The sequence below is a fragment of the Eublepharis macularius genome, chromosome 16 (genome assembly GCF_028583425.1).
Source record: "Eublepharis macularius isolate TG4126 chromosome 16, MPM_Emac_v1.0, whole genome shotgun sequence".
In the NCBI taxonomy this organism is placed as follows: Eukaryota; Metazoa; Chordata; class Lepidosauria; order Squamata; family Eublepharidae; genus Eublepharis; species Eublepharis macularius.
In genome coordinates, this window is record NC_072805.1 from 47,360,871 (window position 1) to 47,388,304 (window position 27,434).

At 50.4% G+C, this 27,434-nt stretch overlaps 1 protein-coding gene across 2 annotated transcripts in view; it reads right to left on the reverse strand.

Moving 5' to 3' along the window:
- Nucleotides 1-27,434, reverse strand: part of GALNS (galactosamine (N-acetyl)-6-sulfatase) — a 49,920-nt gene that overhangs the window by 5,267 nt on the left and 17,219 nt on the right. For both annotated transcript variants that reach the window (XM_055000762.1, XM_055000761.1), the window contains 4 exons: nt 23,206-23,342; nt 20,756-20,858; nt 8,957-9,078; nt 358-475 (listed from right to left, as the gene is read on the reverse strand). In XM_055000762.1, the coding sequence (XP_054856737.1) occupies nt 358-475; nt 8,957-9,078; nt 20,756-20,858; nt 23,206-23,342 (480 nt within the window). The remainder of the gene's footprint in view (nt 1-357; nt 476-8,956; nt 9,079-20,755; nt 20,859-23,205; nt 23,343-27,434) is intronic.

Consider the following 27,434-nt stretch of genomic DNA (forward strand, 5'->3'; position numbering starts at 1 on the left):
CGCATGGGGAGCTGGCAGCCATGGGCCCATTGCCCAGAAACGGCCAGGGTGCCCCTCCCCCTCCAGCTGGCACTGGAGAAGCGCCAGTGGAGATGCTGTGATAAACGGAGGAGGAGGGAGCCTCCAGGCGGCGGGCAGAGATTTCCCAAGCCCGTTACCGTGTGCTTCACCCTGGACTTTTAGCACCTCTGCACACCTCAGATAACACATTTCTAGGCATTCTGTAGAGCAGCCTCAACTCCCATCAAAAGGAAGGAGAACACTTTCCTTTTTCTAACAGAAAGGGAGACGTTTAAGCTCCACAAAAGGCACTGGCGTCCAAGGATTTTACGGCTGCATTACATTTTAATCCCTTACCATGACTGCCCTGTCGCAAACGTTCAGCTGAGGCTGCCCAGGAAGCAACGTCTCCTTGTGCTGTTGGACGACTGGAGAGATTCTTTCCATGACAGTTTGGTACTCGTTGCTAGAAAAACTGGAAGGGAAGAAAAACAAAGTGCAGCAATTACAGAGACGTCAATGCAGGAGCACGTCTGCCTGGGTGGACGGGGTACCGTAAGGGGATACAAATAATTCTGCTGCCACACAGAGCAATAGTTGCAAAGACTGACGTTTTCCATCCATTCCCCACCTGTACAGAACACCACTGGCTGTATGACAAAGGGTGCTGTGTTATGAGCTGCACAGCAGTTTTGTAAGTCACGGCGGCTGCGGTGGAGTTTTACACATTCCAAACGGCGTACCTACCACCTTGGGAGTGGTTTGAGCATGCAAGGCTGTGCTTAATACTCTGGTGGCATTCGGGTCTGGATGCTGAAGAGAGGGTAGGAGTAGAGTGCTAAGGCAGTGACCACCCTGGTCCACACTGGCTGGGATGCACCATCTGCCTTGGGCAAGAAGCAAATGCTGGTACCGTCTGTGGATGACATGCCACGGAGCAAGGCCTGCCAGCACGGAAGGTCCATGGACTCTGTACTGTCACCACTGCCAATCATACCAACCGCAAGGGAGCAAAGCATGGCTATGAACAAACACTGAAGACACCATCGTCTCCAGAGTGCATTTTATTTACTTACTGAGGTAGCATTTTTAATCGCACCCTATTGCCAAATAGCTCGAGGCGGGGGGGGGGGGGTGGAATCAGAAATACACAAAACACTGCAATGACTTTGGGGGAGGAGGTCAAGTCCCGTACCTGTTTATTGCCTGCTGGAGTTGCACCAAGCAGGGGGACGGGAACTAAGCAGACCTCTTGAACTTTTCAGTGGGTATGGATTGTGACTTGCCATATGGTGGTTTGGGGAGGAAAATAAAAGTTTTGAGCATGAGGCAACCTGTGCTCAACACCGCAACAGACGCTGCAAATAGGAACCTCGGCTGACATCCATCTGCATATTAATCTGTGAGAGCAAGTCTTCGTCGAGGCCAAGCTAGTGACCGCAAAACTGCTCCATAAAACAGAACTCGAGTTTGACTCTTTCCCGTGCAAGTTGAGGAGGAGCTGGAAACTGCCCCACCCACTCCTGCCACCAACTCCCTAACAATCCACCCTGGACTCTTATCAGGATTAGAACTTCAGCAGGTATTTGTTTAAGTGGCTTAATGTTCCCTTTCACTGCGGTATTACTTCAAGTACTTCTTAAATGGAGGATTAATACCAGTGATCTCATTTTGTCCATCATATTAAGAGCCACTTAGGAAACAAAGAACAGCAAATTGCTTTTGGAGATAAAATGGAAATACTGACGGCTCAGGCCTGACCCCAGACCCCTCCGCTCACGGTCCAAGCCGGACACTGGCCCCGGGCCTCAAGCTCGCTTCCAGAATCAATCACATTTGAAGCCTCAGGACGTGCCAGCAGTTTCCAGGAAGTCCTATAAATACCCTCTCTCCTTGGCAGCCTTCCAGGGACAGAGAAGGAGAGCATGTGTGTACGCTAGCCTGATGGTGGAGCCTGATGGCGCGTGGGGCTCCGAGCAAAGTGGAAGGATGTTGTTTGGGAGGAGGAGACGAGCCTCGCCAACAGGGCTTGTTTTTCACCTAACCTGCTGCATGCTGGAGAAGTGCAGAGAAGCTGTCATGAGAAACGGCCGGAGCACTGCAATGGACTCTTAAAGGGTCCCACTGCTTCCTACTTATTCCAGGCTTTACGCACGGATTTCAAAACCCCTTAATAATAAGCATTTATATGCAACCCTGTAGAGGCTCCATGCGCTTCATGTACATTGTCTCTATCCTCCTTTAACAACCTAGTAAGATGAGTTGGCATTACGCCCGTATCACAGATGGGAAGACTGAGACACTGAAGGGCTGATCAAAACTGGTTTCGCATGTTCATGCTAGGGCCTTCTGTAGAGGTCAGGACGTGCCCAGAGAGACAGAAATAGCATTAGGTGTCAGTGCTGGAGGCCCATTTTCAGAATCCTTGGCTAAAGTTAGCTCACCAAGAACCTTGGATTTTTCCAGCCTTTAGCTAAAAGTTCCAATGCTAGTGAAATTTATTAGTACGCATCACCTAAAGCAGGATACTAAGCTCTGTACAAAATGATCATATACTCCGAACACCTACACAGTAGATGCCTTGCTAAACGGTGGATCACTTTATTAGGTGCTTTCACAGCCACCCACAGCACTGTTGGTAGCCATCCACAACCTTCCCGGTCATATACGAATTGTTCATTAATGCCAAGTGTGGAACATTCGGTAACGAGGAACCTCTTCATCTTTGCAAGATGCCCAAGAGCTAGGCTAGATCTGCCCAGGACACTCCTGGGGAACGGCGGGAACAACTGAGGTTAAGTTCTCCATGGTCATGGCGGAGAGCAGGGAGTGTTTTTCATGACCCAGGACACTGTGCTTCACGTGACCTGGTGCTGCAGAAAAAAGCAAAGTGCCCCTTAAGCCCGGTGGCTGGATTTATCCCCAGTTCCATTTCTCACCCGAGCAGAACTGCCAACAGCCAATCGAGTCCAGCATTCTGCCTTCCATCCACACTCCAGACTGCTGTTGCAACTAAGTTCACAGGTCCATTCACCATCCACTGTGCGGCCAGGGGTTAAGCTGTTTTTGAGGCCAAGGCCACAAAATCAAACTGCCCTCCTGCTACACACACAAACACGGATGAACCTGGCGCCCAGAACGCACTGCTTGAGTTTCTGGGTACCCATGATGCTTGGCTGTGCACTCCTTGGTGCTACATTTCCCCTTCCTTCTTTTAATGCATAGCTGCCGCCTTGGTGACTGCAGTCAAGAGGAGAAAGTGTGGCAGCAGGTACTTTCGATTCTGCCCATTAGTATCCTCAAAACCACATCTCCCAACCCCAGCCACACCAGCAGCTTTCTAACATGCAGGGGGAAAGATTCGGGGTTGGCTGGAAGAGTGCCGTAGGCAGCAACTTACTTTACTAGGTTATTGTGAGGATAGAAGGAAGCCCGCCTCGCTTCAACCAGGGCCAGGGCCTTTTCAGTCCTGGCCCCAGCCTGGTGGAACGCTCTGTCAATGGAAACCCGGACCCAGCGGGACATATTATCGTTCCGCCGGGCCTGTAAGACAGAGCTGTTCCGCCAGGCGTTTGGTGATTGAAGGGGGCGGTGCCATGTCGGCCTCCCACCTTTGGGGTGGGGGAGGGTTCTCCCCACCACTGCACCTTGTTAATTTGTTTTATTATTTGTATATTGATTTTAGTTTTTGTTTTTATCGATTTTAACTGTTCACCGCCCACAGCCCCTGGGGATGGGCGGTATATAAATTGAATGAATGAATGAATGAATGAATGAATGAATGAATGAATGAATGAATAAACAAGGCAACCTACATTTCAAGCCCTGGTTGAAATGTGGATTTGTCTTGTTTATATCCTCACAATACCCTAGTAAAGTACGTTGCTGCCTACGGCACTCTTCCAGCCAACCCTGGAAGAGTAGCACTGATCATGCTCCACCGCCAAGACTGGAGCCTCCCTGGAACAGGCTGAGCGTGCCTGGAGACGTTCCTTCGGGCTACCTGCAAGCCCAAGGCTCGTAGAGAAGGTCACGCAGCAAACGCCGGGGGGTTCAGGTTCGGTTCAAGGTTGTCCTCCTGAAACAGGCAAATGGCTCCCCAGCACCCAAAGCTTAGAACACCAGCAGCATCAGCAGCAAAACGCTCTCTCAGCACCTCCTGCAGCCCTCCCTGTTGGCCATCGGAAGCAATCAGGGACCTCTTCGGGTGTCCGCCCCAGGGGCGACGACGGCAGGTGCTGTCGGAGAGTGGACTTGCTTGGCAGTGGAAAAGGCTGCCTGCTGAGGAGTCCCGCCTGCTCCTCTCGGGCAGGCACGGGAAAGGGGCGGGAATGGACTGCCAGGACCGGCAACCATTTCCATGCCAGGCTCATGCAATCCGTGCACAGGTGTTTTGCCCGCCATTGTCTAAGGAAGCCAGCAGCCTGCACTGCCCTCCGGCTGCCCCAGATTTGTATTCCGTCTCTTCAAGCCTGCCAAAGGGAAAATGGGAATTGCAGTGGAAGAATGAGAGGGAAGAGAGCGCCAGGGTGAGCAGGTGGCGTTGCGAGGAGTTTGCTCGGAGAGATTCCCCCTGTGTGTGCGGAATTATTCCACGCTCGGGATGAAGGAGCAGAGTGGACAGAGGCCAGGGTCATTACACTAATTGACACTTTACCTCCAGGAAGTCCCGGGAGAGCCAATCAGGGATGGATTGGAGGCGCCAGGTCCCAGGCACAGGTGTGGCGGGTGTTTAGTTCATTTAGTGTAATTGTGTTGCTGCAATCTGTTCTCCTCGCCCTCCCACTCCAAGCAAATCCGTATGTCACTCGCTCTATTGTTAACCCCACCATGGCCTGCAGAGAAAGCCAGCTTGGTGCTGGGAGGGAGGGCCAGGCGCTAATATATTGCCTTCGTTCCCCAGTGATTATGGCCTTAATCTTTGGACCCTTAGCGTTCCTTTCCTGGGCTCGCCGAGATACTCGTGGTTGTCAGACTCAAGTGGTGAGGCGCCAAGATGTAAAACAGCTCCTCTCTCTTGCCAACATCCACTGCGCATCCAAAGGACTGCGAAGCCAGTTTTTGCCATTCTTCCCGTTGGCAAAGGGTTGCCCGGCCTGCGGCTGCCATGTTGGGCCCCCAAGTCAGGGCAAGGCAAAGCAGCCAAGGCAGGGCCTCCTAATGGGGGAGGGGTCTGCGTGGAGAAATCGCTCCTCCCACCAAACCTTCAGATTCACAGCGGTTCAAGTTTGGGTCAGCGATAAAGGTGTGCGCTCATTTACCATTGGTCACTGCTTGCGATGTCGACAGAGCCTGGCACCTGGCCTGTCATGAGCCCCTCTGACCCGGGGGGCGGGGCTCAGAGGGAGAGCCTGGGGGACCAGGGCAGGGGGACCAGAAGGAGCAGCGGATCAGGGAAGGCCTGCGGCTGCAGAGGCACCTGCTGACCGTGCTCCAGCAACACCAGAGGCTGCCCTGCCACAGCCGGCAAGTGAGCCCCTGCCACTAGCCCCCGAGTTAACCACCAGGCCTCTGCCAGGCAGGACACAAACCTGGGCCCACAGCCCCCCGAGACCCTCTCCCACCCAGCACAGGAGCCAGGATGAGGCGGCACAGAGAAGGCGAAGAGCCCGGCCGTCTGCGCGCCACCTCCCTGGAGGTCCGGAGCAGAACACGGAGTGAGGATTCCTCGCAGAGTCCTCCTGGCCACTGCCCAGCCCCAGGAGCCTCCACACCCGCCAGCAGGGGCAGCTGGGCCAGACGGCTGCCCATTTAGTGGGAGGCTACGCAGCTGCAGGCCCTGGCTCCGAGTGGCCAGCTCCAGGCATAGACTTGCCGCAGTTCTGTGCTCCTGAGCCTAGCTGGCCCAGCTGCTGGCCCTACTCCAGCGGAGTCCAGTCCAGAGGAGGCTAGCCTGCAGAGCACAGGACATGGCTCACTCAGTCCCTCGGGGAAGACTTCACAAGCAAGCTGTTCTCCTGGGTGGAGGGCAAAAGCAGGCAGCCCCAGGGCAGGGGAGGCTATCTCTGCATCTTGTCCCAGGGGTGCTAAAGCAACTGGTGCTGCCTTCAGGGCAGGAAACAGGAAGCCTTTTGGATCTTGTGCTACAAGTGAAAAGACAGCAGCCACTGGAAAACAGTCAGGCTTCTCTTTGGGACTCTGTGCGACCAAGGAGGCCAGAACTGGGATGCAGAGCTCTTGTGGCCACACTGCCGCTCCTGGCTGATTCACAAAGACTTCGTCTCACCAGTCAGAGTCAACAGAGAAGGCGATTTGGTAAGCTCTAGCGCCATGACCTTCCCGTAGTCTCCACGTCAGAAGCTGTGATACCCTGGGAAGTGCCTGGGGCTGTTTCTGCCAGTTGCTGGCACGGGGCAGAGAGCTGGGGTCACCTTTGGCCGCCAGATCTGGCAAGGGACCTGCCAAATGCTCACCCCTGCACTCAACAGCATTGAAGCAGTACAGAAGACTGCCAAGCTTCATTTGTCAGACGGGGTTCTGAATTCTACTCCTGCACCCTTCAGAAGACCCTAGGAACAGAATCCAATGATGCTGCAAAAGATCAGGGCCAGGTCCCAGGAGAGTGCTTTGGGACGTGGTTTAGCTGTGGTGCCAGCCAACTCTGAAGGATAGACTTGGAGTCGGACTTCCCTCCCAGAGGAAACAGAAGCAGCCTAGACGTGCCAAAGCCTCTGCCTTCCGTCCTGTGCAGGAAAAGGCAGCCTCGCACGGTATTGATTATGTATTTCAAAGCATGGAAGGAGTCAGCGCTGATGAGTCTCCAGAGAAGTGGCAGACCCGATTCCTGTACCATACCCCTTTGGAAAGCAATCTTGACTGCAGGGAAAAAAGCAGCCACAGGATACCAGGAGAGAACAAACTGGGGGGAGGCCAGACAAGCTTCAGTGATTCCACTTAGCCATGCAGCTAAAATTATCTTTAGGCAAACGCATGAGGGTGCCTCCATGTCAGTGCAAACACTCTTCCTCCGTGCAAGGAAGCTTCTTTCACACATGCAGCTGCCTTATGAGCCAGACTCTAGACGCATCAAGCCCAGCGCTGAGGACACCGACCAGCAGTGGCGCTCCCGGATCTTTGCCAGTCACGCTCTCAAAATCTTGCTTTAAGGGGAGATGCCAGGAACTGCACACCAAACAGGCAAAGCTCCCCCTGCCCCCAATTACACCATGGGGGGTTCCAAGTCTAGTTCAGTCCTCTGCCCTGGAAAACCTCCCAAGGATTCCCGGCTCCCACAGCCACAAGATTCCACCAGAGCAGGCTCCAATATATTTGGCAACAACCACATCCTCCTCAGGGCAATCGCCAATCTTGCTTTTACGCTCCCCTGATCCGCAGCAAGTTCAGCTGCCCCTGACAGGAAGCCAACACAAGAATTCTCACCCAAGACACTTCCAACAGACCCCAAAGGCTGGTGCCATTCAGTGCCTTCCTAGGGCAACTCCAGGCAACCGTCTGCTGGTTTCTCAAGGCCCAGAAGGTAAGCTTGGTCTGGATGCCACCAGCCACCCTCAGGCGCTGCCCTGTCCCTTCTCTCCGGAGCAGCATCTTGTCGTTCCTCTCACAAGGTATCAAGAGGGAAGACCCGGCCTCAGTCGAAGGCAGGCAAGAAGGCAGAGAAGGCCCTCTCCGTGTTCGGTGGGCAGCACCACGGCCAAGCCTCTCTTCATTCCCGTGCTGGCGGGCAATCCAGGCTCTTGCTGGGACCCATCTCCGAGTTAAATTATCTGTGGGCAAGAAAACGCTCCCTCTCCCTCTGAGGAGCACTAATGTGGGGGACTCCCAACAGGCGGCAGGCTGCCAAGGGGGATAATTAAGTTAAATCAAAATCCGCACCCGCCACACTAGTAACATCCCTGCAAATGAGGATAATTTAATTACCACAAAGAAGAGGAGTCCTACTTTCCAGGAGGCTTCCAATGACCGGAGATGTGAGGGGGTATAAACACCAAGCTTCACAAATGAACTTTCATTTAGTTTATTATTTTAAGGGGGGGGGTGCTTTTTATTAAGGCCTGCATATTAAACCATTGCTGTTTTCCATAATTGTGTCATAATCTTACCATAAAATTCAATCAAGGCAACAGCTTGTGTGCATTCAGAAAGCAAGGGAAACAGATGAGAAATTACTGCAGATGGAATGCTGGAATGCGGCTCAAACCAGAAAATGTGCTTTTCAAAAGGGACAATTAGAAACCAGGCTGGGGACACCCTGAGGAGTGAGAGCTCCTCAGCATGGATCCCATGTGCCAGGGCTGGAAACAAACAGACCCAGTTCTGTACCCCCATAAAAAACCAGATGAGAGGATACTGCACTGCAAAATTGCAATGTACAAGTATGCACAAGCCCAGCATATGGTCAATGTCATCTTTCTCTCTTTTAAAGAAAGTTTCTGTCCCTTATGACTTACCAAGATAAACCTGAAAGAATACTGGAAACCTCTGGAGAAGCCTCAGAAACCAAAAGGAGGCCTTTAGATGGGCCTCTTGTGCTGGGTGTCAAGGGATCCCATCCACTGCCCTGTTCTTGTTCAGCGCCCCTTGGGGCCCGCACAGAACTTCCTCGTGGGTTATGTTCCGAGGCCGGACCTGCCTCCCACTCTGCCCCCCTTAAGGGCAACGAAAGCCCTTAGGTGAAGCAACCGCCTCTCCTTGGCGTCGAGACAAAAACGCACCCCTCTGCAGCCATGAAAAGCCAGTTCAGGTTATTTGGCTTGAGGGTACCTCTACAGCTTTTCCAGGACTGCATGCTTTCCCCCACTTCTCTTCTTAGCTTCCCAGAACCCTTGTTTATTCAGAGCATCTACGCTGTTTACCAGACTTGGCTTTGCAATGTTTAAGCTCTTGCATTCGCTCCTGTTGATGAAGGCCAAGCCAGTTAAAACGGACTCTGCAGTCAACTCTCTTATGAAACTGGTACTCACCTCCAGAACCATTTCTAACAATGCACCTTCCTCACCTTATTGGGTACTTTTCTCCAGGGTCCCTTCCCAAGTGGAACAGCAGCGGAAGCTTGGTATGTTCTTCCTGGGTGTGGGTAGTTACTCTGGAAACATTCTGCCCGGGGCAAAAATCAATGCCCTGCATTGGGGAGAGGAAAATCATTAGCAAAGGTCAGTAACGATGACAGCACAACAGGGAAGCGTCTCCCTGGGGAAGCAAGCAAAGGTGGGGGCTGAAAGTGCTTTGGAATAGACAGAATAACGTGAGCAACTGAGAACTGGTTGGAGAAAAATGGGAAGGGGGGGGGAGGAGCTAGAGAAACCAGCCCTGAGGGCTTAGAGAATCCTGGTGGGGGAAATTTTAAGGGATGTCCACATTGTTCCATCTCCCACGGTTCCTCGTGGGTCTCCCAGCTTGTGCTTCCTAATATTAATTATATTTCTGCCCCTGCCTTTCCTCCAACAGTCTCCAGGTGGCACGGGGCGGGGCAGGAGGTCTTCCACCCAGGCACGGAACAGACCCAGACCAGACCTGTGTAGCTGCAGCACAGCAACTGCATCAAGGAACTTTCAAGGAAGTTGCAGCCTTCTGTTAAACACACAAATGTTCATCCTGGCACATCACAACACTGTTGGAGGCAATGCTGAGAGACAGTCAGTTCTCGATCTGCATGATTTAAAAAAACATCAAATCTCATCCTTATAAAACATTCATGACAAAGAGCAGAGGCCATTTAATCACTGCACTTCTGCACATGAAAAGGTCTGCCAGTTAGCTACCTCGACTGCAGTTTGGAGGCGAGTTTCATTCACCAGGTCTGATTGGCTGGGAACACCCTTGTGAAGATGGAAGCAAATTCCACAAAGCCTAGAAAGGCCAGATCCTGAAAAGCTGGAAGCATCCATCAGCACCTGCTAATTTTCCAGACAGAAGAGCAGCTTTCGGGCAAGGATCTCCTTGGATCGAGGGACTGTTTCTTCTAAACCCGCACAGGAGGATTCCATATATCTTGGCAGTTTCTAGCTGCACACGTTGCTTCCTTATACATTGGAATGGCAGTAAATACTGGCATTATTGCACTAACCTGGTTCAGTTACCAGGTTAGAAACAATTGGATCAGGTCTGGAAACATCAGACCTGTTCTGTACAGAGAACCTTCAAATCCTCTGCTGAGAAGCGTTTAAAAGAATACAGCAATGGATCAAGCAGTGAGGTGCCTCCGGTCAAACAGGCCTGCTTGCCTCCCCATCACCAAAATGTATCTTCTCTCCTCTTCCTGCTAGAGAGAGACCCCTGTTGTCTTCTCCTGCCTTGGCCTCTGCCCTCTTTCTCCCCCTTGCATTTCTGCCTAAAGACTGGAGGGCCAGTTTGGTGTCGTGGTTAAGAGCGGCGGGACTCTAATCTGGACAGCCAGGTTTGATTCCCCACTTCTCCACTGAAGCCAGCTGGGTGACCTTGGGTCAGTCACAGCTCTTCCAGAACTCTCTCAGCCCCGCCCACTTCACAGGGTAATTGTTGTGGAGATAATAACAACGTACTTTGTAAACTGTTCTGAGAGGGTGTTAAAGTTGCCCTGAAGGGCGGTATATAAATCGATTGTTGTTGTTATTCGAATTATCCAAAACATGATCAACAAGAAGCAGAGGTCATGTTATTATTGATTGGCCTTGCTAAGCTGATACAAGTTTCCACCAGAGACCTAAGTATCAACCAGGTATTGGCATAATATGTACGCTGTTCCAAGTAGTGCCGTCCATTTTGCAGTTCTGTAGGTGTTATGTCAGAAAGCTGTTTTTCCATATGAATTACAAAGTTTTTCGAGATGGTTCCAAGTGCCCCGATGACAATGGGGACTACTGTTGCATTCTTCTTCCATAGTCGGGTGGTTTCTATTGCCAGATCTCTATATTTCATCATGTTTTCTTGTCCTTTTTCTTTGACTCTGACATCCCCAGAAATTGCAGTGTCGATTATCCAGACTTTTCGATTTTCCACGACTGTTATGTCTGGTGTATTATGTTCAAGGTACCGATCAGATTGAATTCAGAATTCCCGTAAGATCTTGACTTGTTCATTTTCTAACACCTTTTCCACCCAACGTTACCATCAATTCTTTGATACTGGCAAGTTATACTTTTTACACAATGACCAATGAATCAGCTTTGCGACCCTGTCATGTCTAGCTTTGTAGTCCATCTGTGCAATTTTACTATATTCAGAGATAAGGCGGGTCACAGTTTCATCTTTTTCCTGGCAAAGTCGACATTTTGGATTTTAACTGATTTTCGGCTTTCATAACATTTGTTTGCAATGTTTGTTCTTGTGCTGTGAAGATCAGACCTTCAGTTTCTTTCTTGATTGTACCCATCTTCAACCATGCCTAAGTTAGGATGTTGTCACTTTTTCCTTCAATATTTTTTAGATGTTACCCATGTAAGGGTTTGTTCTTCCAGCCATTTAATCTATTCTCAAACTGTTTCTTCTTGTATTCAGCCTTTGTTTCGGTTGTTTTTAATATGTTCTCTGTTTTCACAGCCTGAAGTAATTTTTCTGAACTTCTACTGATGTAATCATTCAGGCCTTTCTTTTCTTCTTCCACTACCTGATACTTGCAACAGTCCTCTTCCACCAATTTCTCGTGGTAAATAGAGCCTGTCAACATCACTTTTTGGGTGTAAAGAGTGATGCATGTACATTAGTTTTCGTGTTTTTCGATCCAATTTTTCTAAATCGCTTTGTGTCCTATCTATTATTCCAGCTGGATATCTGATCACTGGAATCGCCCATATATTTATGGCCTTGATTGTATTTCCACCATTTAATGTTGACTTCAGAATTTTTTGTACTCTCTTGATATATTCTGAGTCAGTTCTTTTATTTTCACAAGCAGGATGTTAACTAATTCTAATATTCCAAAATATAATTTTCATTGTTTGATAATGATTTCCTAATGTCACCATGAAATCATTATCAAACAATGAAAATTATAAATATCTTGGAATATTAGAATTAGATAACAACTTGCATGTGAAAGTTGTTTATCATTATCATCATCATCATTTGAGGAGGTAAAGTTGCAAAATAACCCGTTTTTTTCTGGAAATTCTAGCAGTGGTAACAGAGGGTGCTGCAGCTACACTTGGGCTATGCAGGGCCTTCTACCATGTTGCCAGCCAGCCCGGGCTTCTGGACTAGAAGCCATCCTCCTGTTTACCAAGCTCCACAGGCTGCTCAGGCTAGCGCAGCGCATCACTTTTCGTCTACGGTGGGGGGAGGGGAGGGGCGCAGCTGGGCTGTTTGCACATAGAATGAGCACGAGGCTGAAAGGGGATTTGATTGGCAAACAATTTTCTAAAAATATCCTGTGTGTCTTTAATGGACAGGCTGGTCAGTGGAGCAGTTAATATTCTGCTTTTCAATAAAGCAAGAAAGGTTAGAAGCCCATGAAATCCCATTTACCTTCACAGAGCTACAGATTCCCGAATCAGTGGCTGGAAAAATAAAAAGAGAGAAGGAGCCAGAGAGAGGTTTGATAAGGTGCAGCTTTTAAAGGGTCACCCAGGTGCTTGACCTTTTTAACCTTCCTGGCTGCGAGCAGCAAGGTTTGCAAGTCAGCAAAGAGGATTTCAGAAAGGGGGTAGCCATAAAAAGACAACAGCTAGTCAAAGCCAAAGCATAACATACGGGCTGTAATTTGGATGCCAATCAAAAAGGCTATTTAAGTAAGAGCCCACTAATTAGTACAGCATTTCTCTCATGCAAATGTTTTGGTTTACTTGCTCAGCACTGACTTCCACACTGCTTGGTGTTTACCTTGCAACTAGGAAGTGACTGGATCATCCACAATGGGTAAAAACTGCCTTCAGGTAACCAGGCACTGTCCCGCCAAGCACAGTGGAGTCAGCTGCGGTGTCTTGCTTCTGAAAACAGCTTGGCTGCCGCAAGTAACAAGAGAGTGGATTTTACCACCTTTTCAATGCAGTTATGATGGCAGGGATTCCGATTTGCTTTAAGGCCCGTAAAAAAAAATAGGTAGTGGGTGCCATTTCAGATTAACAAGTGGGACCGGACATCTCACACCTGTGTAGGTGCAGTGGATCACACACGTCACCTTGCTAGTAGGATGAAACTGGCTAAATCATTGACCAGGGAAGCCAAACATGGGCAACGGCGGTTGCCACGTTACACCAAATGAGGACTGGTCTGTTGGTCCTGCCCGGGAGAGGACAAAGCATCTCCTCTAGGTTTCAAAATAGTAAAGAGTCCAGTAGCACCTTGAAGACTAACCAACTTTATTGTGGCATTGTCAGATGCATCTGACAAAGAAAGCTGTGGTTCTCGAAAGCTTAATGCTACAATATAAAAGGCTAAGCATATTCAAGACAACTCACTTCCTACCCTGGTGCACTACCAGAGAGCACTGCTGTGGAGGGAAGCCCAGATGAGGCAGCCGGACCTCCATAGAGCACGCCACGGCAGGAAGCCCAGGCCGGGATCAGGTGGCAATGCCCACCCCTTCACCCAGCTGGGATCAGGAGCGGAGCAGGTGACAATGCCCGCTCCCTCTTCACCCAGCTGGGATCAGGTGCAGAGCAGGTGGTAATGCCCACTCCCCTTCACTTGGCCAGGATCAGGCACAGAAGAGGTGGCCATGCCCACCCCCCTGCCCTGCTTTCATCCAGCCGGGATCAGTGACAGAGGAGGAGGGAATGCCCGCCCTCTCCTTTCTAGAGTCTGTTGTATTTCCCCCCCACACACACACAACGGGCTTTGTTGCTAGTGCTGCCATAAAGCTGGTTAGTCTTTAAAGGTGCTACTGGACTCTTTAATATTTTGCAACTACAGACTAACATGGCCAACTCCTTTGGCTCTAGGTTTCAGACACTGAGAGTTTGCTTCTCCATTGCCAGGAAGCATCAAGCCAAATTACAGGTGCTGCTCCCTCCGAGTGACAGCTGAACAGCAACCTGTTTTTAACAGCTTATTTTAAACTCCGTGCTGGATTTCCCAAACTTTGCCACAGCGAGCATCTCTCAATCAAGAAGGTGATGCCGTGAGTCTCCAGTAGAAAGCATGCCTCTGGACTTCTTCAGGAGTTGGTGGTGCCACTGCTGCCCTCAGCCCTGAGAAGCCCACTTTGCCACAGCCCTGACCTTGGCCACCGGTGCTTGATGGGTGCCCTTCCCGTGCATCAATTTCCAAAGCAAACAGGCCACAGATGCTCAGTCAATACAAACATGAGGCAAAACAGCAGGCAGTTGTAAGCTGGGCTATCCGCCAAGCAGCGGAACTACAGTGTGTGTTAACAAACGGCCTTTGGCGATCAATCATCTGGGCACTGTCCTAGATGGTTCTGACCTGATAAGCAACTGTGGATGATGATGGTCTCTGCCCTGGCCGCAGGGACCCCCGTCCTCTCCCCCACACTGAATGGAGTGCAACGAAAGGACAGAGCGACTAGAAAGCAGAAAAGCCGGATGCTCGAGCCAGGAATCCCCGACACGGCAGCCCTTTGGGCTTGTGAGCGACAATCACTGCGCGGGCAGGGAGGTGATCTACAGTCAGGCAGAGCCAAGGCCTCTGGAAGTAGGATGCAAAGCAAGCAGCCTCCCCCCCTCCCCCCTGTATTCCTTCTTGACGCTCAGTACTTCGGCCCGGTTGAAAAAAAGCCTCCTCTCGCATGTGAAGCGTCTGGAAAGGACCAGAGGAGAGGGGCCAATCAGAAAGGCTCCATCAGCTCTCAGGCAGGAGCGATCAATGGCTGGCCCACACACTCCGAGGACTACAATCACATGCCATTATTGGTGAGGTTCTACTTGACTTCACACAACATCCTCCCCCCCCCCGCCCCTCCACAACCTCTAGAAGAAAAGGTGCCATCGATCGATCTCTTCACATCCACCAGAGGGACAATCAGAGATGGCTGCAGGATTTTTAAAAAAAAAAAACCCTCTGGCATTTTCAGGTTAAAACAATAGGTGTCTTGGTGTAAACACAGACACGAAACCTTTTAAAAATACACCGTGCGTGGCCTTTATGATTCTTTTTTTTAAAAAAACCACTGCAAGCTAACAAGACATGAAGCTGACAGCAACAGAGACTGGCTGAAGTTATCAGCTAATACGCCATCTAGCCAACCCCAGGGATTTGAAAAATACGTCTTCTTTCCGAGTCCGCCGTCAGGGCCCTGGCACAAGCGGCAGCCATTCTCCATGAAAGACTGGCCCCCAGGTTTGGAGGGGGGAAAGGAAATGGGGGTCTTTCACCCCCTGGTCTCTTGTGACTATGAGGACAGCACGAGGAGGAGAGAGAACATGCCTTGGCACTTGCCCCTGCCTCCTCCACCCTCCCCTGGGCAAGCAGCAGCACAAGGGCCTTCTCCAGAGCAGGCCCCGGCTGGACACGGGAGAGACAGAGGCAGGAGGGAAGCGCTTTCACAGGGAAGAGGGGGCTGCCCTCCGCTGCCCAGCAACTGTACCAGTCGGCTTCAGAAATGACAGGTCTCCCACACAGAGAGCTTGTCATGCATGAGGATGGAGCATGTGTCGGTTTCGCTGCACGTCTCTGACGGGAAAGTGAGCCAAGCACCAACCGCATCAGCCCCCAGCTGTGCCTCTTTCCAAGAGCACCAGGTAAGAGACGGAAGAGGGCTCCGGCTCTGCTAAGGCTGATCTGTCTGCGTCATCAATGGCCCTTCCATCTTTTTAAAACCCTGAAAGAGCCTCCTCCCATACCCCCGACATCTCCAACAATTGATCCTGTGCGAGGCCTGCTTTGAGTATTTCATATACTATTTTGGCCCAGACTGTCAATACGTCTCTGAAAAAGGAACATCGCACGACTATTTACCAGCATTTCCCCCCACTTTATCAACTCCTGGTTATTACAATTTGAAGTCACACAGACAAGAACCTGTTGTAAATCACATGGCTTTTTTACAGCCTGCGCCCCATAGCAGCTAAGTAAATATTCCTCCTGCCACCATTCCAGGAGACCGATGGCTACAAAAGGACATGGGCAGCCCAGTGTTCTTTCGCCATGTGGGTTTCCTGTTGAGCGGGCTTCTATTTCTTCCTTTGGCATTTTTGAAAACAGGCAGTCGCTAAACAACACCAGTATTCACAACGAAGCGAGAGGTCACGGCAAGGGGCTCTAGTCAGCAAACAGATTTTGGTAAGCAATAGGAGAGTTCGAATCAGAGAACATGAACTTGGGAAAGGGGGGAAAGCAGGCCAATTTTCTCCCTATTTCTAGATAGTTCTATTCTTCGTTGGAGACTGAGGGAAACCACCAAGGATGGGCTAATATCACAGGAGTTTAATTTAAGGCAATCTGTATTTTGCCACAGTTGCTGCTTTTCTCACAACTTTGAACCATGAGTGCTTAAAACAGTCAAGGGTGAATTCAAAAGCAGGGGAGGGGATCTCACGGGCCAAGAAGAGTAACTGGAATGATGCCAAGGATGGAGAACCCTAAATCACGAGCCCGAAGCGCAGAGACGGGCAAACGAGGGGCCAGGGCACACCTCCAACATGGCTGCCTGGACTGGAGGATCCATGCAGCCCTGGCATTGCCAAGAGGAAAACTGGCCCACATGGGACAGCCACCGAGTCCCTGGATGTTCTCTCTCACTACCATCACCACAACACCCTGAGCCCGTCAGATGGGGAGGGCGGTCTAGAAATGTAATAAATAAATGAATAGCGTTTGGGGTCTGCAGGAAAACGATTCATTCATCAATGGGCAAGCAGAAAGAGAGACCCACTGGCCCTGCCCACAAACAACTGTTTTTAATTAAAACTCCAGTTGCTGTTTAGACAAACCTGACCAACCTCAGCCCATTCAGGGCAGGTTGAACCTCATTAAAGACTAGGCAAGAGATGAGCTCAGATTACCACCAGAGCTTTGACTTGGAGGCATACAGGCCCCCCAGGTGAATGCTTTGGAGCACCCGTTATGGCTGCAAGGAAGCTAAGTTGAGCAGCAAAGCTTGTGTTCCCTGGGGCCTAGTACAGCCAGACATCAGAATAAAATCGGCAGATTACAAGCCACCGAGGAAGCCCAACAATTACCCATGACAAAATCTCCTCTCATTAGCTGAAGCTCCAGTGGATGGCAATTCAATGCCTGTTCTGCTGACGGCTGGAATTTCCAATGTCACTTAAAATGTATGCATTAAAGCCCCAGTTCTGCCACGAAACCTGCACAAAGTCACTCTGGCTTCCTTAATTCCCAACCCCAATATCAATAATATCGATAAGAAAACCGGAGGCAGCAAAAAGGAGACGGTGTAGCAATTAAACCTTGGGAACGTTTCTAGTATCTGCAATCGAAAGTGTAACAATATTCAGCATCCTCATTATTATTTTTTAAAAAAAACAAATAGCCAGGGTTGTAATTAATGTCTGAATATCAGAAGAAGAATTGAATAAATTTCAACCCTACCACCCTCTGCATGCTGTTAATGACTGTTCTGTCCACTAATTCTGTGCTCCAATTTTACCCGCATCAACCACATACGACACCAGCGGCAGGAAAGCAAATGAATTTTTAATCATCCTTCTGATGTACAGTGTAATTGCTGACTTTTATCAACCAGCAGTTAAACAAAGACTTAGAAAGGAATAAACATTCCTTAATTGCACGACTGCCACCATTCACAGGAGGGTAACCTTGGAAATGAGCAACCAGCCCCCATGAGCACCGCTCCCCACCCAGGCAGGCACCTAAGCAGAAGGCTCAGGTCAGATGGAGGGTGTGTGTGTGTGTGTGTGTGTGTGTGTGTCTGTGTAAGAGGCAGGCAGAATGACAGACGCTTCAAGCAGCACAGAACAAGGCACGCTATCAGACTTCTCATCTCTGCATTAGGATTGACTGTGTGGAGCGGAAACTGGGGTGGGGGGGGTGTCCGCTTAAGACCACAAGAACTCCCTTTTCTCCTGTGCACTGGGGAAGAGGAGGGCCCCAGGGCATAAGTGGACCATGCAGGAGGGAAGGAGAAAACAGTCCGACAGGAGGGGTGAGAAGGTGCTGGCAGGAGGAGTTTCAACACTAGATTCACAAATGCAGAATCCCGTCATCACAGCGACACAACAAGGACCACTGAAGGCAGGATGCTGACTGGGTGGAGGATGGGGGCAAAAAAAATAAAAGGAAAAGGCTTAAGTGAAAGGGGAGATGGGGGAGCAGCCGAGGGAGCCACCGCCTGAGGCCCCCCGCCAGGACGGACCAGGCTGCCCTCGCCTCGGACGCATCTCCCTGCAACGCCCAGCAGAGCCCGGAGGGGCACTCCCTCAGCCACACCTGATCTGTGACCTCTTCCTGCTTCCTGCTGACATGCGAGATCCCAGACAACTAGAGGATGCATGTGGGGATACGCGCATCACTAAAACTATCCTCTGTAGTTCGTGGTTTGGATGAGCGGCCTTGCACTGGAAGCGGGGAGCAGGAGCTCCCAGGGGTCTCTAACCCCTCTTGACGTCAGGCAGACTCAGACTTGGAAGAATCAAGAACATTCAGGAGAGCAGCTGGGACTTTGCCCAGAACGCAGCAAAGCATACAAGGTCCAGCTGGACGGACAGCAGGCAGCCCCTCCTGGTGCAGTGGGGGGACACGGGTGGTGGGGCCCGTGTGTGCCGGCACAGAGCACTGCTCATGATCACAGAATCATACAGTAGAATCACAGGGTTGGAAGGGACCTCTAGGGTCATCTAATCCAACCCCCTGCAAAATGCAGGAAATTTCCAGATACCTCCCCGCCTCCCGCCACACAGTGACCCCCTACTACATACTCAGAAGGTGACAAAACTCCATCAGGATCCCTAGCCAAACTGGCCTGGGGAAGACTGCTGCCTGACTCCAAGATGGCAACCAGCCTTACCCTGAGCATGTAAGAAAGGGCCACAAGAACCAAGCCCTGACGTAACCCTTCCTGCCCTCCGTCTCATGATCTGCCCAGGTTCACAGAATCAGCATTGCTGTCAGATGGCCATCTAGCCTCTGCTTAAAAACCTCCAAAGAAGGAGAGCCCACCACCTCCTGAGGAAGCCTGTTCCACTGAGGGACTGCTCCAACTGTCAGGAAGTTCTTCCTAATCTTTAGCCGAAAACTTAATTTCACCCGTTGATTCCGCTCCAGTCTTCTGGGGCAGCAGAAAACAAATCCGCACCATCCTCTACATGACAGCCCTTCAAGTACTTGAAGAGGGTTATCGTATCACCTCTCAGTCGTCTCCTCTCCAGGCTAAACATTCCGAGCTCCTTCAACCTTTCCTCACAGGACTTGGCCTCCAGACCCCTCCCCATCTTCGCTGCCCTCCTCTGGACACGTTCCAGCTTGTCTATGTCTATATCCTCTTGCCTCTGGGCAGCACAGCACTATACCTGGTGCTTAGTAAGTCTGATTCAACACAAAACAAATGCTGTGTTCCTGGAGGAGCAAAGCTGTTCTTTATATCCTTCCTTCCTTCTTTGAGTCTTCTCTGTTCTTAACTAAAGCTCTAAACGCTTGTGCATTGCGCAAGTGGTAATACCAGGAGTTTGGAAGGCTGATTATACCTTTCCGAGTGAAGTGGGCTTCTGGTTCTGCCAGGAGGGTGGGGAAGCCATTCCTGTGATTATTATTTTGCCTACTGTAGGCTTCCCAGAATTGCTGTTGAGGGCCCTGGAGGATACGTCAACAAGTGCAGGGTGTCCAGCCTTGGGGGCACGGGAGGAAGCGTCACTTGTGCTGAGATTCGATCCGTGGCTGGGGCTCAGGGCATCGAGGCTGGCTCCTTCTATGTGGGCCACGCTGAATTAGAAAATGATTCACATTTATATATTATACCCTTTATATTCCTAGTCACTAGACCAGACACCGGGTTCTGTTTCTCTCCACTGGATGAAGACATGCACTGTCTCGCACATCTGAGAACGGCTTGCCCGATCGTTCTCTGGGACAGCACAAGCGTTGTCCACGAAATTCAGACAGCAGGGTCAAAACAAGCCCTGCCCGAGACCTGGGGGACCACTGCCCATCAGCACAGGCACCAGCAGCATTCCAACTGAGATCTGGAGGGCCCCGGCACTCCTTGGGGGCTTAGCGGGGCTTGCTTGAAAGGCAGCTTTTCCTCAAAAGAGACTTTCCCCTGCCTTCTGCAGCCACAGAAGAGCAGCTCACGCTGTCCATTCACACAAGACAGTCGAGAAGCTCAGCAGGCCTCCTTTACACTGACTGACCCACACTCCAGCTCTGCAGGCTCTTCTGCAGATGCCAAAAGGACCTTCCTGTAGTTTGAAGGTCCCCAGCATGGACGGTGCAGCGGCACAGGAAGACCGTCCCTTCCAACCCACCTCCTAGTCCACAACCGACCGCAGCGCTGAGGACGTCCTCTTCACTTCTCAGCACCCTGTACAACCCCCCCCCCTGGACGTACCAGACTTCTCCAACTGGCCCTCTGAGCCTCCGGCTCCCCCCGCCCCCAATTCCCCTGTCAGACTGAAGCCGCTGGTGCCACTCTCGGTCCTGGCTGCCACGTTTCCATCGATCCTGCAGACACGTGTGCATGCATGAGCTGCATCCCAAGGACACGCCCCCAACAGTCGGCGCAAACAGGAGGAGTGGGCTCAGTCGAGCAGTGGGGCCAAAGGCGGGCTGCCCCGCCCCGCCCCGCCCCGCCCCACCTTTTGCTGTGGCTCGAGTTTAAATGATCTGAAGATCATTTTGAGGGCTGGAATGTCTCTCATGGGGAGAGGTGGGTGCGTTGCCACAAGCAGGAGACCGGGAGGGTGCTGAAGGGAGGGAGGGAGGGAGGGAGGGGAGGGCTTTCGATTACCTGGCTGAACTGCTCCCAGGAATTACTCCAGGTCCAGTAATGGGCCTTGTAAAGCCCAATCCGAACGGCCATCATCTCGTTGCCACGGTAATAAAATATTGGCCTGATTGAGAGAAGGGGGGAGAAGGGGGAGAGAGAGATGTACAGTCGCATGAGAAATGCAACGGTGTCCAAACAAGCGGCTTTTTTGGCAGCCACACCGATAAGGGAAACAAACACTTCCAGGGAGACCGGCTGGCAACTCGGCTATCAGTCAAGACCAGGCTGCCTTCTAATAGCCTCCGCTGCAAGGTTTTCAATTAGCATTTTTTAAAGCGTCCATCAAGGCGAGAGAGCCCGCTTTGCGTGAGCAAGAATGAAATGTTATGCAAGTCATCTTGCCGGGGACTGTTAATCCTTGAACTACCAGACCGTATAATTTCCCACAGAGCCTGATGACTTGAAATACTCCAAAAAGCGGGGCACCTGTGCAACGGAGATGCAAAGGATACAGGAGGCCCGGATCTTCAGCAGCCCAGGCTGTGAGAGAGTTTACCTCTGAGTACAGGCAAGCTGGCCACAGAACGGGGGATGCTGGGCTAACTGGCCAGTTACTCCCCCCTCCCCCCAAGCACACCCGGCTTTCCAAAATGCAGAAAGACAAGAGCTTCAGCCTACAGGCTTGTGTGCACAGGAGGCAAGAGGGTTTCCTTATCCGTGCCCACCAGGTTCCCTGATGTTCTCAGCACAAGCAGTGCAAATTGGGTGCTAATGAAAGGAAGGCTCACGGAGCAGCAGGAGCAGAGCCGATGTGCTTCAGGGGAAGTCTGCACTTCAGCAGGAGAGCCAAATGACAGGCGACACAGGAAATCTGCGACTGGGAATCCGGATCGACGTGAAGGCAGCAGCGTGTGTGCATGCACCAGTTCCTTCACAGCAACCCCAATCAAAATCTCTACTCCTACTCCCATGTGGGAAGAAGTGCAGTATTCCCCCCCCCCCCCCGTGGGGCTGAGAGCCACCTGGGAGGGAGAAGGAATCTGAAGGGGAAAAAGCACTGGGAGGGAGGAGAAGAGTTCAAAGGCTCTCCTCCTGCTGCTTTGAAGAAACTGATGCAACCCCCCCCCCGCCCACACACACACACACACACAAAACTGAATTTTAGTTAAATAAACAAACCCCTCCGTAATATGTTGTCAGGAGACCTAATCACGGATCTAACTTGTAATGTGTGGCTGGATCCTGGAGATCCCATTTCTCTCCTGCTGATTTCCTCAAGCAGGAGACGGGCACTTGTTTCAAATTCCAGTTATTCCCGTTCCAGTTATTCCATGTACCCCCCCCTTTGTTGTCACACACTGCATCAAAATTGTTTGGGGTGTGTCTATAAGTACATTTCCCTAATATTAAGCTTTATTTTAAAACACCCAACCCAGAAGCCCAACAGAAGGAAACCCATACGTGTGGGCAACACACTAAGAAGAAATAGAATAAAAACCCATTTGATGGGCAGGGAAATACAGCAGCCACTAGGATCAATGCCTGAAATAAAATCTAACCAGGGACTCTCATGCATAGGCCCCAGGCCACTCCCCGCAAACCACATCTATCAAGAAGAATTATTAAATTATAAAGGCAAAACAGAATATGGTAAATCCTCCAGCTCTGAGAGAAGATCTCAACAACTGCACTGCTGGCAAAGATCCGACTACTTTGTGACTATTGTTCGCAGGATGACTGGAGAGTAAAGTTTTGGTACCACAGTACTGGGATCTTGGACTCGCAGCCTCCCCATGGCTCTGCCTCATTTCCTGTATGAAGTAGCAGCAGGTGGACCAAGGCCCCCAAACTGCAGTGGAAGGGCTCTGCTGCAAGGAAGAGCTGCCTTGCCCACTGGGTTGTTCTGCCATCTCCCCAACAGAAGGAAAAAACCTTACATGTGATGAACATGCGAAGACGACGGACATGGAGTCAGACAACTGGTCCATGTAGGCTCAGTGCTGCCACCTGCTGGCCCTCCGGGCCTCGTGTAGACACAGGCAGCACCAGCCAGTTGAGCTACGATTCCGGGGGACTTCTGCGTGCAAGCCATGCCTTTCACTATTGAGCCATTCCCCGCACCATTATCCCAAACCCTGTCCTCCGGCAACATGCTGCCATTCCCAGGGCACAAGTGCTCATGTGCTTCAAGCCTGCTTAATTGTCACAGCTCCCACTGAAGGAGCCTGGGAATTGTATTTCTGCAAACAAGCCAGCCCAATCACTGTCCCCACAAAGCTGCAAAACCACCTATTTGACATGCTGAGCTAGAAACAGAATGCACCAAGTTCTGCATCTCAGCTACTTAATCCTCCCCCAAACACGACTAGTTCCTAAAACAAGAAGCTCTAAAAATAGCCAGTTGTTCCTGCTCCACACCAATGAGCAGAGGAGAGGGGTGGGGGGCGATGAATGCTGTGTTCATAACTCACCTGTCAATTAACTTGCCTTGCAGGATGACAGGTAAAAGGTCGATGCCGTCGATCTGCCTGTCACTGGGAGGCTGCAGTCCTGCCAGTGCAAGGCTGGTGGTGAAGAGATCCATCACGTTTGCCAGCTGATGATTCACCTGCAATTGACAAGACAGAAGGAGTGCTGGCGAGACCCAAGCCCAGCCCTTGAGCCAAGGGAGCTTCTGCTCCCAACGAGGCCTTATTGATAGGCCCGTCACCATTCAAGACAAGCACTTAAGGCTTTGGCTCCAGATTCTGTTCCCAGCAGAGTCCACTGACAAGCTCACGTCTGCCTTTTCTCAGCCAGATCAGGCACATCAACCCCTTGTGCTTCTTGAGGAGACGGAACCTGCTCCTGCTACCTCTGCGTCTTCTACGCAGCATTTGGGGCTTTTTACCAACTCTCTGCATCTGAAGAGGAGGTGGTGGCAGCAACACAGTGAGTTCTAAAAAGTATGGGATGCTGCTGCCTGGTCTATCCGCTGAGCTTCTCCAAGAGAGGTGGAGGAAAAGAGGGAGATGGTGAAGAAGAGCCCTTCCCAAAAATGCTTCACAGCAGCAATGGGACTGGAGAATTGTGGGATGAAGATGCCAGGGAGTGAAATTTCTCCTGTGGATAGCACACCAGCGCCAAAACACTCCAAGTCATGCTGCAGAGATGGGGTGGGGAGCAGAGAAAGGGCTGTGGGTCGGGTTTCACATCAGGTGGATACATTCTGATGCTTGCAAGGTACAGGGCCAGTCTGGGGGTGGGGGGGCTGCCAATGACTTCCTGGACCTGCCCCTCATTATGAAACAGAGCCCAGGGTAGATGGCCCATTACGTCCCTGGCCTCATATGACATTCTCTGTACAAAGGAGAGAAAACTTCTCCAAGAAATTAATCATCAGTGCTACAGCCACTTGGATTTATCTGCAGCACCATATTGAAGAGGAGAACCAGGGGAGGGGAGGTTACTATTTATATAAACTTTGAAGTATTTTCAGAGGAGACCGGGGAGGGGGGGAGGGGGGGCAGAATTTAGTATTTTCTATGTCGACAGCTTTCTTTCATTCTACTTGCCATTCCCATAACAAAACAAAAAAAAATATTCCAGAGAGTAACAGACTAGTGAAAAATAAATAATGAAAAACAGAAGAGCAAGATCAGATATTCCTCATATCAGCAAGGAACAGCCGGTATTACGCACGTTAAGAAGAGGGTTTTTTTTATTTTTATAAACTCTCAGCGTACACAGAACGTCTTTAAGAAAATGAAATCCTTTTTGCTTTGGGCCACGTTGCGAGAAGAAATAGCCAGTGCTGGCGTTATCAGCGCTTTCAAGCTCTAACTCTGAATCAAAGGCGACAATTAATAAAGTTGCCCCCGCCAGGAATGGAAAGGAGGAAAGCTAAATATTTGAAACTGGGTGAACAAATGTCAGGGTGTTTTTAAATAAAATCCTTTTACATTTATCACAGCAAGCAGACCTGATATCCCTGTCTAATTCAATTTCAATTTGTGCCCTGTGGGAGATAGTGGAGAAAAGGTTGCAATGCTGTCTTTGGGTTGATATGTTCTTTTCTCCTTCAGGGAGCAGAACCAGGGAAGTGGGAAGATTTGGGGGGGGGGGAAGGAGGGGGTAGAGAGAGAAAGGAGAATTCAAAGAAGTGCAGAATACCAATTCCTGCCCGTTGGATCCTTCCAGAAAGCAGATGTAGCCCAGCAGGAAAAAGGCTGAAACTTTGTTTTCTGCTTATGAAGTCAGCCAAATGTGCGGAGGGGGATGGGGGGGGGGAGAAGAACTCCAGAAAGGGTGTCTGACTATGCCCGATACCCCAAACTGCCATAGGAAAGGGAATCAGAACACCTGTGGTTCAGAAAATGCCAATGCAGGAGTGACCCAAAAGAGAGATCCACACACTCGCACCTATTCAGTTCTCCAATCAATCCTGCTGTATAATTGCCTTTATTCTTTTTGTCCAAACACTTCCTTTCCCGTTGGCCTAGCAGAATATCCTGCACATGCCCCCATGTATCTCCGTCAGAGCGCACACTCTAGACTCCTGAGGACCTCAGCAGGTTAATGTCCAGCCTCTTTGAAAAGCACAATGATCCTATCGCTGTCCTGCCCAAAGTTTTCTGTAGCTACCAGAGGGCAAGACTGCTCCTGCCTTGTGATTCCAAAGCCACACATCCACTTCTGTTTTGACTCCTTACCAGCCTGGTAGTTGCCAAACCATTCTAAATCCCTCACACAAGCAACTGCCCCCCCCCCACAAAATCTGCAATCTGAATAAACATGTTGTATAAATCGGGCTTTCTCTGATGCAGAGAACACACAGCTCTAGAGGTGTGCGAGGTGTGTGTGCTTTCTGTCAATCTCTTATGACAAAATACTTGCTCAGAAGTCATTCTTTTCTACAGAAATGAGATAAAGACAAAGGTCACAAGCCAACAGAGTGGAACCACAGCCGACTGATCGCAGCGAGCCGAAGGCCTAGTTGCGTGCTGGATTGCTCTGCTGCCACAGAAATAGCGGGGGGGGGGGCGGGAAACAGGCAGGAAGGGTCTTCGAGATGAGTAACAGGAGCAAACCGTTTGTTTCAGGTGAAGCAGAAAAGGCAGCCGGCGGGGAGGGGGCGGGGAGTGGTGAACGCAGCACCCGCGATGGCAAAGGACAGCGTTAACTTGGAGGAATCTGCGCCTCTCTCCAGAGAGGGGGGAAACAGCCATTAAACGCCTACCGATCCCCTGGTGCTCCCAGAGTCAATCGTGCAGACTGGCTGTAAGCGACTTCAACTAGGCACTGACTCACCACAGAGCAGGGACTGAACCATGTGACTCGACAGAGATGCAGCTAAGACCTCTGAATAGGGGGGGGAGAAAGAGGAGAGCCCAGCATCTTGGCAACGGCCTCGTAAAAGAGAGCGAGAGAGTAACAGGAAAGCACCACAGGAATCATGCATGTGCCGGAAACAAAAGCAAGGCTGACCTGGGCAGGAACCCAGAGTAGCCCCTTCCCTCTCACCTGCCTCAGGAACAGTGGGGGGCTTCAGAGCACAGAGGTCTTGGGTGCAAGGAAGCAAAGAGGAAAGAGCTGTCAGTCTCCACAGTTCCAACTTCACTGGGAAAGTGGGCTGCCGCCACAATCCCACACAACAGATAACAGGTCAGAGATGTTAAGTTAAAAAAAATAAACAGGAATATTGTGGCACCTTAAAGAGTAACATGTTTTTATTCAGAGGAGTTAGCCGTGTTAGTCTGTAGTAGCAAAATCAAAAAGAGTCCAGTAGCACCTTTAAGACTAACCAATTTTATTATAGCATAAGCTTTCGAGAATCAAGTTCTCTTCATCAGATGCCTGATCAAAACTGGGCAGATACAGAAGAGGAGGGGGAAAGAGAGAGAAGGGGGCATAAATCACAAGAAGACAGAATTAAAATTAGCATAGAGGCAATCAAAACATTCCTTTGCTTGGAAATGTAAACATCTCCTTTTGGTGTGCAGTCAGTTTGTAGCAGTGAAGGTATCCAATTCCTATGTAGTATAAGCCTTCAGTAACCACAGCTCTCCCTGCCAGTGTCAAGCTCTGTCAAGCTCTGTCAAGCGGGGACTGAATAGAGACTATGAATGGTTATCACATTACCACAGGTAACAGATTCTCTTTACAGAGGCGTGATCTGGGGGGAGCCCAGTGACGCCTGGTGTGGGCTTTCGGGGACCACAGTTCTCTTTGTCAGATGCAACAGGCAGGGAGAGCTGTGGTTACCGAAGGCTTATACTACATAGGAATTGGATACCTTCACTGCTACAAACTGACTGCACACCAAAAGGAGATGTTTACATTTCCAAGCAAAGGAATGTTTTGATTGCCTCTATGCTAATTGCATTCTGTCTTCTTGTGATTTATGCCCCCTTCTCTCTCTTTCCCCCTCCTCTTCTGTATCTGCCCAGTTTTGATCAGGCATCTGATGAAGAGAACTTGATTCTCGAAAGCTTATGCTATAATAAAATTGGTTAGTCTTAAAGGTGCTACTGGACTCTTTTTGATCATGTTTTTATTCTAGCCAAAGCTTCTGTGGACTGTAAGTAGCAGGCTCTACAGGCCCGATCACAGCATCTGTCACAGGATCAGAGAAATGATCCACTAGTGAGTCAGGAACCACAGACCTCACCTATGTTGTATCTGATTCCTGCCAATGCTATGTCTTTGTGTACTTGTATTG